Source organism: Zalophus californianus, chromosome 11 (genome assembly GCF_009762305.2).
Source record: "Zalophus californianus isolate mZalCal1 chromosome 11, mZalCal1.pri.v2, whole genome shotgun sequence".
Classification (NCBI taxonomy): domain Eukaryota; kingdom Metazoa; phylum Chordata; class Mammalia; order Carnivora; family Otariidae; genus Zalophus; species Zalophus californianus.
Genome location: NC_045605.1, coordinates 110,313,007 through 110,329,714, shown reverse-complemented (window position 1 = coordinate 110,329,714; position 16,708 = coordinate 110,313,007). Strand labels below are relative to the sequence as shown.

At 50.1% G+C, this 16,708-nt stretch overlaps 1 protein-coding gene across 1 annotated transcript in view; it reads left to right on the top strand.

Moving 5' to 3' along the window:
- SHANK2 (SH3 and multiple ankyrin repeat domains 2) overlaps positions 1-16,708 on the top strand; it is a 504,408-nt gene that overhangs the window by 461,839 nt on the left and 25,861 nt on the right. The window contains 1 exon segment of the mRNA XM_027580403.2: positions 16,402-16,537. Within this exon segment, the coding sequence (XP_027436204.2) occupies positions 16,402-16,537 (136 nt within the window).

The window sequence follows — 16,708 nt, the reverse complement described above, 5'->3', positions numbered from 1 at the left end:
AGTCATGCTGCAGACACGGCCAGGCCCCCTCCCATTATTCCAGTGGTAAGCCTGGGCCTCTGGACCCGAAAATCTCCCGTGGGGCCTTGGCGTTGGCCACAGTGGCCACGCTGAGTGGGAGCGATGAGGGAGGGCAGCTCTGGGAGGTGGGGATGGGGCCAGGAGGGGGATATGCTGTCACAGAAGGTCACCCTGGCTTCCCAGCCCGGCCAGGCAGCCTCCACGTGACGTTTGTAAGCTGCTGGTCTTGAACTGAAATGACATATTCACCAGGAGAATGACAAGGTAATGAACGGGCTGAGAGCCCCCCAAGCCCCCGATTCGTGCCCAGATCAGCCCCAGCAGGAGCACAGGAAGTGACGGACACCTGTCCTCACAGGACCGACCCCCAGCAGAACAGAGACGAAGGCTGCTCAGATCAGAAAGTCAGAAAGACCAGCTTGCAAGCCCACACTTGCCTAAGAGAAGAGCTGGGGGGATGTGGGGCTGGGGGTGCAGCAGCCCCTCCCCAGGAGAGCAGAGCCTCTGGCTTTGCCTCCACAGGTGTCACACACCCGTCCTCACCCCTGCCTGTGGGATTGGCAGAAACCAGCGGGGGCTCACTCTCCCAGGACTGTGGATGGAGCCGCCGGGGCTCAAAGCCCTGGTCCCAGGTCACTTGCTCCCTTGGGAAACAGGGAGCTGGGACCTGAATGCATGTGTTGGACCCCCCATTGTGTTTCCACATTCCCAGATATTTACTGAGAACCTGCTGTGGTTCGGGATCTCAGCATCGTGATGCATGCTGACGCGTGAGGCCAGCCGCTCCTGTGCTCAGCACAGGACACGCCATCCACGCATGCATGCGGCTTTGTGGCTAACCCAAGTGAACGCAGAAATGCGCCCCACGGTGCTTGCATGGGCCCCGCGGGTCGGGCAGCACAGGAAGAAAGCAGCCACGCTCTGGGCTCACACCAGGGGGTTGCACCCACGGCTGGCTGCTGCACGCAAGCCCTCTGCTCAGCGCCTGCCCGCGCTGCACGCAAGCTTCCTTGAGGGGGTGTGGAGTGGAGCTCCGGGCTGGAGGAAGTCCCGGGCAGGGCAGCCCACCCACTGCTGCACGCCAGCTGCCCAGAGAGGAGCGTGGCATTTGAGGCCAAAGCACCTGGCCAACCCCGGGGCAGCTTCGCTTCCTCCGCACAAGCCCCAGGGGTGAGGCCGCCTGGCTGGGCTCCGACAGAGGGCTACTTCGGAGAAGCGGATGGTGACCTTCTCTCTCCTCCAGTGCTGTTGTAACTGAGGGAATAACATGCTCAGAAGGTGACTGGACAGGCTGAGGGCATCCTTGAAGGACTTCGTGTGAGCAGGTGGCCGGCCAGCCCATGCCCGAGGCTGGGTGAGGGGCCGGGCTGTCAGAGACCCATGTCCAGAGGGACGCAGGTCCCTGGGAAGGGCGTGAGCTGACACCATGCCACCGGAAAGCAGAGGAGACAAGATCGGGGATGGAATGAACCATGCTTGCAGACAAGCGGAGAATCACAACCTGAACTGCGTCACATTCGCACAACTCCCAGAGCACACACGAGAACACTCACCGAGGCTGCCCCGGGAGGGCGGGAGCAACTGGGCGGCAGGCAGGAGTCTCCCCATTCGGCACCTTGTGAATCACGTCCCATGCGCACCGTTTCCTATATGAAAGCGTCTGCAGATTTGATTGGAGAAATGTCCAGTAAGACAGCGGCTTGCAGCCATGCGCTAGGGGCCAGCTTTCCCCAGACCCCGCTGACTGAGGCCACGGGAGAGCCACCGCTGACAAAACAGCAGGAGACGGCGGCCACACGGTTTTTGGAAGCCTGGCGTCCAGTCGATCCTTGGCGGCCGGAGGGGAAGCACCCCACACAGGCTCCCTCTGGTGGTGCAGGCAAGCCGGGGCCCAGGACACCTGCACAAGGAGCCCTTAGAGCCCTCAACCCCAGGCCCCGCACAGGCATCCCAGGGACACACTGGTACAGCACACGGCAGCACACACCACGGAGGCGGCTCACGGTGGAAAACTGGGTGTCGTCAGGAGAGACGGACGCCTCCAGGTGCCGCCCTGGGGCTGTCTCCAGGATGCACTGTTAGGTGGAAGAGGCAAGGTCCATAAAAGTGTGACCGGTATGCTCCCATCTGTGCAGGCTGGGAACAGATACCCTCATGCACCCCACCACACACACAGGAATCTGCTCATTTCTTCTTTTTAGTGGAAAGATCATCCACACACCCCATTTTTTTCAATTGAGTGCTGCCTCTGGGGCCCGGGGGGAGGAAGACAAAGAATTCCAAGTACCAGTTGTTTCATAGATCAGATTATGAAATTGGGTGAAAATTGCACATAATTGTAAAACACCAATCAACATTTTAAAAAGTCAAAAACAAAATAATGTAAATGAACATAACCACTAATTAAATTAGTGGCATTCATGGAGAAATCATTTCAAGCGACAGTGCATACGGCTGCAAGCGGAAGGCAGGAAGTCTTGAGCTCTGTTCGGTAATTAGACCGTTGGTCCTGGCGCCGTGTTGTTATCCTGAAGCTAATGATCGTAATGGCTGATTAACAGATGACGCGCATGCAGAGAGATTGGGCAAGCAAACAAACCATTACCTTCACGTCAGTCATTAGGAGCCCAGACTTTTAGCAAAGAGAGAAAAGTGTAAAATCAGAGACGTACGAGTCCTGTTCTCAGTTGCAGTTGAGGTTGTTAGCAGATGCGCACCCAGAGCCCAAACACCCCGTCTCTGCAGCAAGCTACACAATGTCCCGGGAAGACGCTGCACGGAGCAGATGCCGGACAACTGGAGCACGAAGGGAAGAGTGGCCCTGGGCAGCCAAGGGGCGTCAGGAGGGAAGCAGTAAAGCGTGGGGCGTGCGGGCAGGGCCCAGGGACACAGCCGCTCCGGTGGCCAATGCTGGGACAGTGTAAGCAGCTGAGTAAACAAAGTAGTTCTGGATTATAACCCGAAGTGTAACACAAGGAATATCCATGAGTCCTACGGATGTGAATAGACAGCTGAACATGGAAAGAGAATAGACAAATTCTCCCCTGAAGAAGAATCCCTAAACTTCATGAGGCTGGCTACCCTGCTCTTGCTTTTGGCGACATGGGCCTTAACCACACCCCGAGGTACAGCCGAGCACAGTGACTTCCTGCCATCAGGGACAGTACGGCCGGGACCTGACGTGCACCCCAGCAGTTGAGCAAGGTCATCATCACGGGTACGAGTCAGGTGAGGAGCATGAGCCCGGATGTGATGGGGTCCTCCTCCCAAACCCACAGCCCAGTCTGACCGTGAGGGGGAAATTGTGATTAAGAGGTTGTCTACAAAATTCCTGATACAGACTCAGAACTGTCAAGGTCATCAAAACCAAAGAAGGTCAGAAAGCTGTCACAGCCGAGAGGAGTCTAAAGAGACTCGGCTGACGGTAATGTGGGGTCCTGGATGGGGTCCTGGACAGAAGAGGCACACTGGGTAACAATTAAGGAGATCGGAATAGACGTAGGCTTCAGTTAATATAATAACATGTCAAAATTGGTTCCAGACGCACCACCCTAATGTAAGGTGTACACAGAGGGGCCCGGGGAAGCTCTCCGTGCTGCCTCCCTCCCAAGTTCTGTGCACATCTGAAGCTGTTCTAAAATAAAAAGCTTGTTTAAAAAACAAAGGATAGGGCGCCTGGGTGGCTCAGTTGGTTAAGCGACTGCCTTCGGCTCAGGTCATGATCCCAGAGTCCCGGGATCGAGTCCCGCATCGGGCTCCCTGCTCAGCGGGGAGCCTGCTTCTCCCTCTGACCCTCCCCCCCCCCCCGCCGTGTACTCTCTCATTCTCGCTCTCTCAAATAAATAAATCTTTAAAAATAAAATAAAATAAAAATAAATAAATAAAAACAAAGGATAGTCACTGCAGCGGATTCAAATATATTAAAAATGGTTTTCAAAAAAAAAAATGGTTTTCAAACATCCCTGAATTCTTAAAGAATGGGTCGCTTCGGAAGGAACAAACTCATTAATCTGAAAACTGGTAAAAAAAAAAAAAAAAAAAAAAAAAAAACAAGCATTTAGCTCACCCTTCTTAGTGTCCTGGGGACAGTCGAACCGTTGAGAAAGGCAAGTTTCTCTTTAAAAATTATTCCAACTAATAACAGGAGACGGAACAGCAGTAGAATATCGCCATTTCACACCCCCAGAGGCAGAGAGTCCAGGGGCTGCTACAGACGGGCACTGGATCCGGCTGGCCACCCCTGAACACCCACCCCCTCCGACTAAATCTTACCACACAAAACGCGCAGACTTTCAGGGTCGCCTGATGTGGGGGCACAGGGCACCACCTGCCCCGATCACACCTGAACATGGTCCAGCTTCCGACTTCCAGCCGACAGCAAGACAGAGGGAGCGTGACGGGCAAAATGGAGGGTGCAGCGTCTTTGTTCCTCTAACATGTGGGTCCCCAGGGGGCCAAGAAAGCCGGTAGATTAAATGAGACAAGTGACATGCCAGCCAGATGCGACGGATAGCCCTCATGACTCCACTAAGCCGACCGTGCACATGGGCGCAGGCATGAGACCACCTCAGCCACGAGAGGGCATTTATGTGACGATCCGAGTTGCCCTTTGAGGTGATCATGATACTGTGGCTATTCCGTTTTTACCACAGGGCTGGATCTTTAAATAAAGAGCATGCTGACCTGCCTTCAGGCGAGGTGATAGGAAGCTGGAATTCCTTCCACGAGGATCCGCCGAGGGCAGGGGTGCGTGGGGGAGGGAGGAACTGGGACACCACGGGCACATCCTTGCTGGTGCTGGTGGATGAGATGGCGGCGGTCAGTCATCCAGTGTAACTGCCTCTCTGCTTTTGCATGTTTGAGGGACTTTTTCCATAATAGAAATGGTAGAAATGAGCTTCTTTTCCAATGAGTAGACTTTAGGTGTTAGCAGCTTTAACTTAGAGAAAAGAGAGTGAAAAGCACAGAGAATTCCCGTATACTCCCTCCTCACCCCACCCCACGCACCACTTCCCCTACTTGCAACATCTGGTTCTGGTGTAGTGCATTTGGGACAATTCATGAACCAGCATGGATACGTTATGATTAAGTAGAGTCCACCACTGACCTCAGGGTTCACTCTGCTTTGTACAGTCTATGGGTTTGGACAAATGACATGTGTCTAGCACTACCATACAAGAGCCCTGGCAGAATGACAGGCTCAGAGCCCTCAAATTCCTATGTGCTCCACCTGTTCATCTCTCCCTCCTGCATCCTCTGGCAGCCCCTGATCTTGACTGTCTCCACGGTTTTGACTTTTCCAGCATTTTCTGTAGTTAGGATCACACTGTAGTATGGATGGAGACTTTTCAGATTGGCTTCTTTAAATAAGATGCATGTAAGGTTCCTTTGTGTCTTTTTGCGGCTTGAGAGCTGTTTCTTTTGAACACTGAATCATATTTCTTGGTCTGGATGTCCCACAGCTTGTTCATCCATCCACCTGCTGAAGGACACCTTGGTTGTGTCCAAGCTTTGGCAATTATGGATAAAGCCGCTATAAACATTTGTGTGTGGGTTTTTGTGTGGACATAGGCATTCAGCTTATTTGGGGTAAATACAAAGGTGTGCAGTTGCTGGACTGTATGGTAAGAGCATGTTTGGTTTTGTAAGAAACTGCCGGTCCATCTTCCAGAGTGGCTGCACCATCTTGCATTCCCACCAGCAGTGAGCGAGAGTTCCCAGTGCTCCACATCCTTGCCAGCATTTGGCATCAGCGTTCTAGATTTGGGCCACCCTGATAGGTGTGCACTGGTATGTCGTTTTAATTTGCGATTCCCTAATGATATATGACGTGGAGAATCTTTACGTGCTTATTTGCCATCTATACGTCTTCTTTGGCAAGTGTCTGTTCAGATCTTTTGCCTATTTTTTAATTGGGTTGCTTATTTCCTTATTGTTGACTTTTAAGAGTTCTTTGTGTGTTTGGATGCCAGTCCATTATCTGTGTTTTACAAAGAATTTCTCCCACTCTGTGGCTCTTCTTGTTCTCTTGACAGTGTCTCTTGCAGAGCAGAGGTTTTCATTTTAATGAAGTCCTACTTACCAATTTTTTCTTTAATGGTTAGTCATTGCCAGACTCGGGTCATGCAGATACTCTCTTGCATTATCTTCTAGGAGTCTTGTAGTTTTGTGTCTCACATTTAGGTCAATGACCCATTTGGGGTTAAGTTTTTGTGAAAGGGTGTAAGGTCTGGGTCTAGATTCTTTTTTTTTTTTCTTTGCAGGTGGGTGTCCTATTGTTCCAGCCCTTTGTTGAAAAGTCTGTCTCTTGTCCACTCAATGGCCTTTGCTTGTCTGTCAAAGATCGAATGACTGTATCTGTGTGGGTCTGTTTCTGTGCTCTGTCTTCTGTTCTGCTGATCGATTTGTCTAGTCCCTCACCAGTACCCAACTACTGTAGTTTTATACTAAGTCCTAAAGTCAGGTGGTACCAGTTTTCTGATTTCAGTATTGAGTTGGCTCTTCTGGGTCTTGTGCCTCCGTAGAAACTTTAGAGTTAGCTTGTCAGTATTCACAAAACAGACTCAGACAGAAATGCACTCCTTAGGGGCTGCTCCTAAACATGCACTGCCTGCCAGGGAGCATTGTGCACAGATGAAGGAATTACTATAGAAAGTGAGGCGGCAGGGCAGGGCTGGCAGCTCCGGTGGCACCCGGGGCATGAAGGGCCTCACAGTGTTCCATGTCATGATAAGTGTGTTCTGGGGTCTTCCCTCGTCAGCTTCTTGGTGCCCGGGTTCATCCCTACGGGTCCCACCCGGGGAATTATCATCAACACACCGGTGACCTGTTCCATTTACTGCTCTCTCTTTTGCTTTTTTTTTTTTTAAGATTTATTTTATTATTTATTTGAGAAAGAGGGGAGAGAGGCAGAGGGAGAGAGACAATCTCAAGCAGACTCCGCACTGAGCATGGAGCCCAACGCAGGACTTGATCCCACAACTAAGATCATGACCTGAGCCAAAATCAAGAGTTGGACATTTAACCGACTGAGCCACCCAGGAGCTCCCATTTTTTTTTTAAAGATTTTATTTTATTATTTATCTTAGAGAGAGACTGCAGTGTCTTTTGGCTGATTGCAGTTCTGGCCCGACTCCACCCCTCTTTGAACCATCTGGTACCTCAAGTATCACTGGCTTGAGGAGGAAGCCCCGCTCCCCAGTGCTCACTCATTGAGTTCTAGATGCAAAATCACCTCCAAACGCAGAACACCTTCTTTGACTCACCTCTTCTGGCCATCAGCTGCCTTAAACGTCCACACCACTTGTGAGTATCTTATTCTACAACATAGTATCCGTTCCTGTCACCTTTTTTACATTTTGATGATTTCTGTGCCTGCTTAACCTAAAGTACGCTGACTCTGCAAAATGTTTGTGCACTCTAGTGATGTACAAGGTGCTGTTCTTCCAAGAAATACGTTGCTCTCCCCCTTGGAACCCGGGGACTGACAGATGACTCCAACCTGCCCACAACACGGGAATGGACGAAGTATCGAAAAACTGTCCCAAGTCCATGAGACTCCAGGGGCAGTCGGGAGGAGAGCATGTTCACAGGGAGTACCTGTCCCGGTGGAATTATACTGAAGTATGTTTTCAGGATGACTTTCTTATCTCTGCCATCTTTTGGCATAAGTCATTTTTCTGCTTCCTATGAAAAAAAAAGAATTAATATGGAAGATAGAGCCCCAAACAAACATGCCATGGAAGAGATGAAGGACACAGATCATGCAGGGAGAATAGGAGTATGGAAAGGTATTATGAGTTTGCTCAGTGAGATAAGAGGAGATACTGCATCCTTGAAGTTAGAACAAAAAATACTCCTTTTTCAAGTCACAGTCACAAAACAAAATCAGACCTCTTAAATTTAAAAATACTACAGCAGAGGTGCCTGGGTGGCTCAGATGGTTAAGCGTCTGCCTTCGGCTCAGGTCATGATCCCGGGGTCCTGGGATCGAGCCCCCCATCGGGCTCCTGGCTCAGCAGGGAGCCTGCTTCTCCCTCTGCCACTGCCTCTCTCCCTGCTCATGCTCTCTCTCTCTCTCTCTGTCTCAAATGAATAAATAAAATCTTTAAAAAAAAAATACTACAGGGGCGCCTGGGTGGCTCAGTTGGTTAAGCGACTGCCTTCGGCTCAGGTCATGATCCTGGAGTCCCGGGATCGAGTCCCGCATCGGGCTCCCTGCTCAGCGGGGAGTCTGCTTCTCCCTCTGACCCTCCCCCCTCTCATGTGCTCTCTCTCTCTCTCATTCTCACTCTTTCAAAATAAATAAATAAATCTTTAAAAAAATAAAATAAAATAAAATAAAAAAAAAAAAATACTACAGCAAATATGAAAACTCTGACAGGTGGATTACAAGATAAAACCGACAGGAATCTTCCAGAAAGAGAAGATGTGGGAAATTAAAGAGGAAAGATAATTAAATTGGAGGATCTGTCCAGAAGGAATAAGATTGCCTCAAAGAGAAAAGGAAAGCAAAGGAATGAATGGCCAAAACTTAGTTGAAGGAAGCATTCCGGAACAGAAGAGCATGAGTGTACCAATGGAAGAGCGCCTCCCACCCCCCCACCCCCGACCCAGCATGGGAGGAGAGGGCAGAGGCACACACGTCAGCACACCGCAGACAGCCCGGAGCAGAGAGGCGATCTTGCGGGGCTCTCCAGCCTTGGTGGGGGGGGGGGGGGGGGGGCGGGTGCAGCAGGGAGCGGATGCACGTTCCATGAACATGATGGGGTCCCCAGATCCCTCCGGAACAAACCTGGAAACTAAAGTAAGTGAAGCATACCCTTCAAACTCCTGAAGCAAACTTCTTTCCAAACTAGACCTGTGTGGCCCAGGGAATGTATGTTCTGTAGTTACTATTCCATAAACATCAATTGGTTCAAGATGTTTGTTCAGATCATCTATGTCTCTACGGATTTTCTTGTCCTAAATAACAGCTTTATTGAGATATAATTCCTATCCATAAAATTCAACCACTTAAGTAGCCCAATGTGGTGGATTTTAGTATATTCACAGAATTTTGCAGCCATGAACACAGTCTAATTTTAGAACATTTTGTCACAGAAAGAGATCTCACGCCCATTGACAGTCATTCCTCACCCTCCATACCCGTCTCTTTGCTGCTAGGAGTAACGCTGTGAAATTTTATGTGCAGGTACTTGTGTGAGCCTGTCTTCAGTTCTCTTGGAAATATACCTGAGAGTGGAGTTTCTGGGTCATCTCATATCTCGTATCGCTGTGTTGAACTTTTTGAGGAACTGCCAAACTGTTACTCAAGTGGTTGAAGTCTCTCTTGTGTGATATTAATATAGGCGCTCCATCCATGAGAAACCTTGTGTTCATTTGCTTTTAACCTCTGTGTCTTTGTACCTGAAGGGCACACACAGCATATTAGATCTTTCTCTGTAATCCATTTTTATAATATTTGCCTTTTACCTGGACTTTTAGCCCCTTAACATTTAATGTAATTATTGGTGCCCTTCAGTGTGGGCCCACCAGTCTATTTGTTTCTGTTTATCTGTTCTCTTTTCTTCTCCCCCTTGTCTGCTTTTCTTGGACTATTTGACTACTTTTATTTTTTTTTTAAGATTATTTATTTCAGAGAGAGAGAGTAGCGGGGAGGGGCAGAGGGAGAAGCAGACTCCCTGCTGAGCAGGGAGCCCAATGCAGGGCTTGATCCCAGGACCCTGAGATCATGACCTGAGCTTAAGGTAGACACTTAACTTACTGAGCCACCCAGGTGCCCCTGGTTGACTACTTTTAGAAATCCATTTTAGGGGTACCTGGGTGGCTCAGTCATTAAGCGTCTGCCTTTGGCTCAGGTCATGATCCCAGAGTCCTGGGATCGAGCCCTGCATCAGGCTCCCTGCTCAGCAGGAGGCCTGCTTCTCCCCCTCCCACTCCCCCTGCTTGAGTTCCCTCTCTCGCTGTGTCGCTCGCTCGCTCTCTGTCAAATAAATAAATAAATAATCTTAAAAAAAAAACACTCCATTTTAATATACTGGCTTTTTGCCATACTTACGTTCTTTTTAGTGGTGGGCTCTGGGATTACAGTATACGTCCTTCACTTTTCAGGGCACTTAGAATTCATACTGCACAGTTCACAGGAAATATAACAACCTTGCAACCAAGTAGGTGTGTCTGCCTCACTCCTGCCTTCATGTATGCTGCAGTGTCACAGGCGTCACATCTACTGCCATTGTAAGCCCCACAAGACGATATTTTTGCCTCAGTCACAACTATTTTTTAAATAAGAGGGAAAATCATCTTTAGTATTTCAACTATGTATTTACCATTTCTGATACCCTCACGCCTCTAAGATCTAGTGTCGTTCCCCCGCAGCTTGAAGAACTGCCTTTAACAGCAGGTCTGCGGCAACAAATTCTCATGGTTTTTGTTTATCTATAAATGTTTTATTTTGCCTTCTTTAAAGATACATTCACTGGATATAGAATTCTAGGTTGGCAGTTATTTTATTTACACAGTTTGAAAATGATCCACAGTCTTGCCTCATGGTTTCTGATGTGAAGTTCACGGTCATCGAAATCATTGTTCTTCTTTAAGGAACGTGTCATGCTTCTCTGGCTGCTTGAAGAGTTCCTCGTTTTACCTTTGGCTCTCAGCAGATTGGCTATAATGTGCCTGGGTGAGATTTTCTTTTTATTTATCCTGTTCGGGATTCACTTTTTTTTTTTTTAAGATTTTATTTATTTGAGAGAATTAGAGACGGGGTGGGGGTGGCAGCAAAGGGAGAAGCAGGCTCCCCACTGAGCAGGGAACCTGATGCAGGTCTCAATCCCCAGACTCCAGGATCATGACCTGAGCCAAGGCAGATGCTTAATCGACTGAGCCACCAGGCACACCTTCACTGAGTTTCTTAAATCTGTAAATTTATGTCCTTCACCTGATTGGGAAAATTTTCAGCCATCATTTTTTTTTTTAATATTTTTTCTGACTCATCTTCTCTCTTTGTTCTGGGATTCCAATTTTTTCCCCTTCTAGGACTCGAAATATTAGGCCTTTTGACATTGTCCCACAAGTCCTTAAGATTCTGTCCACTTTTGAAAATCCTTTCTCTTTCTTCTTCATATTGGATAAATTCTGTTGATGTTTCTTCAAGGTCACTCTTTGCTGCACCATATCCATCTCGCTTTTAAGCCCATCCAGTGCGTTTTTTAACTTACATTGTATTTTTCAGTTTTAATATTCTCACTTCTTTATACATTTTTTTTTATTTCTTTGATGGTATTTCCTTCCTTTTATGCAATATGTGTATTTTCCTGTACTGAGATGAGTATTGTTCTAATAGCTGCTTTAAAGTCCTTGTCTGATAATTCCAACCTCTTAGTCATGTCTGGGTTCATCAAGTAGGTTTTCACTGTATCCTGAATATTGTGAAGATTATGCTGTGACAGTCTGGATTCTGTTACATTCCTTGGATGAGTGTTGATGTTCGCAGTTTAGCTGGTAAGTACCTTGGTTAGTCTCAAACTGGAACGTGTCTAGCCTGCAGTAGCAGCAGCTCAAATTTAGGTTCAGGCACTTTAGCCTCATCTACAACTGCGCAAGCACCGTTCATACATCCATCAGAGATCTGGGGAAAGTTTACACACAGAACATGGAGCTGCCATTCTCTGGCTCTCTCTTTTCTGGGATTCTCCCCTCACTTTGGCAGCTGTGGCCACCCCACATTCTGCCCTCTGATTTCTCAAGCCAGAAAGGCTGCAGTTTTTCATCAGAGCTTCAGGTGACCCGCATCACACTCTGTTCATGGCCCAAAGCTTCCAATTTTCCACTCCCGTCCAAAATCTGCCTACCTCAGTTCACACCCCAGAGCTTTCAGGGAGTCATTCTTGTTTGAGTTTGGGGGTAAGGGGACTTTTTGTCCAGACTTTGTGTTACCCACAGAGGAGATGGTCTTAGGAGCTTTCTTTACCTTACCCTCCAACCTTGAATTTTGTACCCAGTCAGATTCCCAGTTAAGTGTGCAGATAAAGCCATTTTCAGGACACCTGGGTGGCTCAGTCAGTTAAGCATCTGACTCTTGGTTTCAGCTCAGGTCATGATCTCAGGGTCATGAAATCGAGCCCCGCATTGGGCTCCACACTGGGTGTGGAGTCTGCTTAAGATTCTCTCTCTCTCTTTCCTCACACTTGTTCACTCTCTCTCAAATAAATAAATCTTTTTTAAAAAGCCATTTTTCAATAAACAATGTCTCAAAAAAAAAAAAATCCTCTCCCAAATTCCCTTCATTGGGAAGCAACTAGAGAATGTCCTTTACCAAAAATGAGGCTTTATACCAAGTAACAGTCAATATATCCAGGGGGTCTGGGATTCAGATGACCCCAACACAAGACCAAATTGAAAGGAATCCTGGGGACACAGGCATAGAGAACACCGAATCCACATTGTGCCGAGAAGAACAGAAGTCTTTGGGGGCAATTGCTTCAAGAAGATAAACTTAGCAAAATACCCAACATATTTGAAGATTTTGAAAAGAGATTGACTTAATTAGGAAGTATTTGGATTGGAATTACTGTTAAGTACGTACACAATTGAACCAACACACAAACAATAGAAAATGATCTTGCCCCAGGGAAAACACAATATATGGGAAAAGACAAAGTAATCATGATATACTATATGGCTTAGCTATGAATAGCTATTACACAGTTGTGACGTACATCCTGAGTGTCGATCTAGTTGGAATTATGACAGAACTATAACCTGAGGGTGGAAGTCCTGGGGAAGGGGAGGGGAGAATGAGAGAAAAGACCTGAATTAGTGGTTCTCAACCGAGGGCGACTCTGACCTCCCAGTGGACATTTGGTGATGGCTGGAAACACAGTTGTCACCTTTGGGAGGAAGGGGATGTTGCTGGCAGCTAGCGTGTAGAATCCAGGGATGCTGCTCAACACACTCTCATGTGCATGCACAACAGAGAATTAATTGTCCACAACTGCCAACTGTGCCACCATTCAGTACCCAAGCAAAGTCATCATGTGCCACCGTTCAGTACCCTAAGCGGAGTCATCATGTGCCGCCGTTCAGTACCCCAAGCAGAGTCATCATGTGCCGCCGTTCAGTACCCCCAGCGAAGTCATCGTGCCGCCGTTCAGTACCTCAAGCGAAGTCATCGTGTACCGCCGTTCAGTACCCAAGCGAAGTCATCATGTGCCGCCGTTCAGTACCCCAAGAGAAGTCATCATTCGCCACCGTTTGTTCAGTGCCCAAGGGAAGTCATCATTTGCCACCGTTCGTTCAGTGGCCAAGCGAAGTCATCATTTGCCACTGTTCATTCAGTGCCCAAGCGAAGTCATCATTTGCCACCGTTCAGTACCCCAAGCGAAGTCATCATTTGCCACTGTTCAGTACCCAAGCGAAGTCATCATTTGCCATTGTGGTGTGTCAGCAGACAACATCTAAAATGTAAACATCAAGTAGGAACTTCATGAGCATGTTTAGAGACACAGGGATAGATTAGAGAGAATGAGCTGAAGGCTTTGGGACTGAGAAGTGGGCCCTGGGTCCTGGGTCCTCTGGGTTTTGTAACAAGCCTTGTAGCGCTCTGTCTCTTTAAACTGTGTGCACGTGTGAGTCTTATATTTGGAATAACCACTTGAGTGGAAGAAGAGAACGGTTTAGAATAAAGTACAAAAGTACAGAGGAAGGCCTGTCTTCCTGTTCTTCACAGAAGTTCTCTGAACCGTGGTGGATGACAGTCCTGGGTTCTTGCCCTCCGCTCGGATGTGGCCAGGGTGTACTTCCTCCTTACGTGACTCCATGTCTGTATGTAGGAACGATGAAGGGAGAGACATGCTACTCTGCCCTGCCGTTAACTGAATCCGTGATTTACAATCCCGTTTCTTTCTTCTTTGAGGCTGTAATCCCAGGAGCCTCCAGATTTGCGTTAACGTTCTACAAATGTGGCAGGTGATCGTGGCACATACCTCCTCCTGGTGGCAGCGTGCCAGAATTGCAGGCCCAGGTACTCACTGAGGCACACCGGAACCCTATAGAAGCTCAACATGCCAAACCGGGCATCTGAGGAAGCAGCAACCATTTCACCTGCTCTGTCTCTGAAGCTCCTGTCACCACACACGCAGTTCAGAACATCTGTTTTAGGGCCAGTAGCTGGTTCCAAAGTCCCATTGTGGGATAAACTGAATTCTGAGGCTGGGAAATTCTAAAGCAGGGCTCTGCTCTTGTTCTGGGCGCCCTGTGCTGGGAAGTAGAATGTAGCTGAGTGTCCCGTCCTTCCTTTGGTCCTGGTCTTGTGGGTTCCAAGTTGAATGGTGCTGCCTTGTGCCTTTGCCTGTGCTTCTGACAGGAGGGAATTTGTAGGCATCACAACACACGCACTTGGCACCCCGTGCCCTCACTGTCAGAGTGCTCAGCCATGCACCTGTCCACAAAGGCCCGGAGCCACACAGCCCATGGCTCTGACCTTGGTACGTTTCTCGCTCTGGGGGAAGGACTCCATCCAAAGCAGGATGGGAACTTAAGATGGGGCTGGTTGAGGGAAGGATGCGTGGGGGAAAGGAGGGCATAAGGGGCCCACCATCAGAGCAGGCTTGAGAAGCTGGTCCTTTTTTCCCGGAGCAGGTGCCACACTTGTCCTCACTGGGAAGCAGAAGCAGCTGGGAGCGCACTTCCCACCTTTGGGTGCCCAGCCTGAGGAGGAACACCTGGGATTTTCCAGATAGGACTGCTGAAGGTGAAGACGCTTCCCTGCAGGTGGAAGGAGGCAGGGCCCGGGGCACTGAGGGCACCCATCCTCCTGCAGAGGGGCTCCCTTGGCCCGTGCCTGGGCCCCCCATCCCCTCCTGCCTGGACCTGTTGTCTTAGGTGGCACTCGGCACAGCTGGAGTCACACTTGTTCACTGACATGTGTGGTCAACCCCCCATGAGGGGGCAGAGACAGACCACCCGCCAGGATCACCCCTTATGTCCTGGCTTTTAGTGGGTGCTCTGAGCAAGAGTGGTGGATGAGTGAATGAATGAGCAACAGTCAGTTCTCTGGGGCACATACCAGAGGCCCAGAATGGCTACAATGTGCCCCCCTCCCCCGAGTCCCCCTGCTGGGTGCTCCGAGGCTCCCCGGGAAGAGTGTGCCCGTTGTTGGTGTGCAGACCTGGTTGCATGGGTATGAGGACAGTGAGAAGTCACCAAGCCTGATAACATCTCTGCTTGAGGCGACCTTGCACTTGAAAGGTTTTTAGGGAATCCACAGCAGCAGCAAGTATGGCAACATGGAGACATCGGTTGCCGGCGGGGGGCGGGGGGGCGGGTATCAGGTTCTTCTCACTTGTTCTTTGCAGTCGGGGGCTTTTCTTTCTTGGAGGACAGTGCACGGGGTGGTCATGAACTCCGCCATCTGTGGGTTCGCTCCCTGTGCCACCCCTCCGTGCCTGGTGCTCACCCTGGATGCTGTGGGGATGGCAGGTACCACAGCACCCCCAGGAGAGGTCCAGGTCAGCGGACTGGAGGCGTGGAGCCCAAACGCCCGAGATCCCTCCTCTTTCTGTGCTCTCACCCACCCGGTCCACCCTGTCTTCATTCCCTGGCCGGCAGTGATGATTGGAGCGGACAAAGCAGGTCTGCCTCTGGGCCTAGCTCTGGGGGTGTTCAGTCCCGCCTCTGCCTGCCAATGCCATGGGGACAGATGGAAATCAAGGGGCAGGCCATGGCCAGGAGCTCAGTGAACACCAGAGTGGCCACAGTGGGGGCCTCATCTGGGGTCCCTGGATGAGCAGGGCGGGGACCTTGGCCCTTAGCGCCTTGTCAGCCAAGCTTTTATGCCTTTTCCAGCCTCCCCGGCAGGAGGGAGCACCCAGAGGAAATGGGCCGTTTTAGTGTGATGTGTGTTCCCAAAATATGTGAGAAACAATTAGTGTTTCCTCTTAAGTGTGAAAATGGAAAGCAGTAGGGCCACACCCCGGGACCCTGGAAATCTCCTGTCTGGCTTTTCGCATGTGGCTGGCGGCCAGGAACTTTCCCCCAGGCCTGCCAGAGTGAGCACTTCAGTGCCCTCGGGTGAGATGAGAGTGCGTCCTGGCCACCCAACTGCTGGAAACTGCCCCGCACGGCACGGTGGGCCCCCTGGCTGCGGTCAGGTGGCCTGCAGCCCTCACAGCGGCCTCCCTCTGGTCCCCCCAAAAGCACCTTTGGTTCCAAAGCCACAGTGGTTTCATGCTGTCAGCCTGCTGACTGTCCGTCCGTCCATCCATCCGTCAGGAGGCAGGGCTGCTGCTGCCCCGGGGGGGTGGGGGGGGGGGGCGGGCAGGTGCTGTTCCCTTCAGCGCACGAGGCCCCTCACCCACAGCCCCTGTCTTCCTGCAGGTGAACAACGAGAATGTTGTCAAAGTCGGCCATCGGCAGGTGGTGAACATGATCCGCCAGGGAGGGAACCACCTCGTCCTCAAGGTGGTCACGGTGACCAGGAATCTCGACCCGGACGACACCGCCAGGAAGAAAGGTGCCCGCCCCACCCCGCCCCTGCTCTCCAGCCTCCTATGCTTGGACACACTCAGGTGTCCCCCACATCTCCTCCCGCTGGGGGGCGGGTCCTCCAAGAGGAGGGAAAGAAGCCACAAGGGAGGTTGAGAGAGGACTGTGGGCTTGCCCACTGGACAGAGGTGGCAGCAAG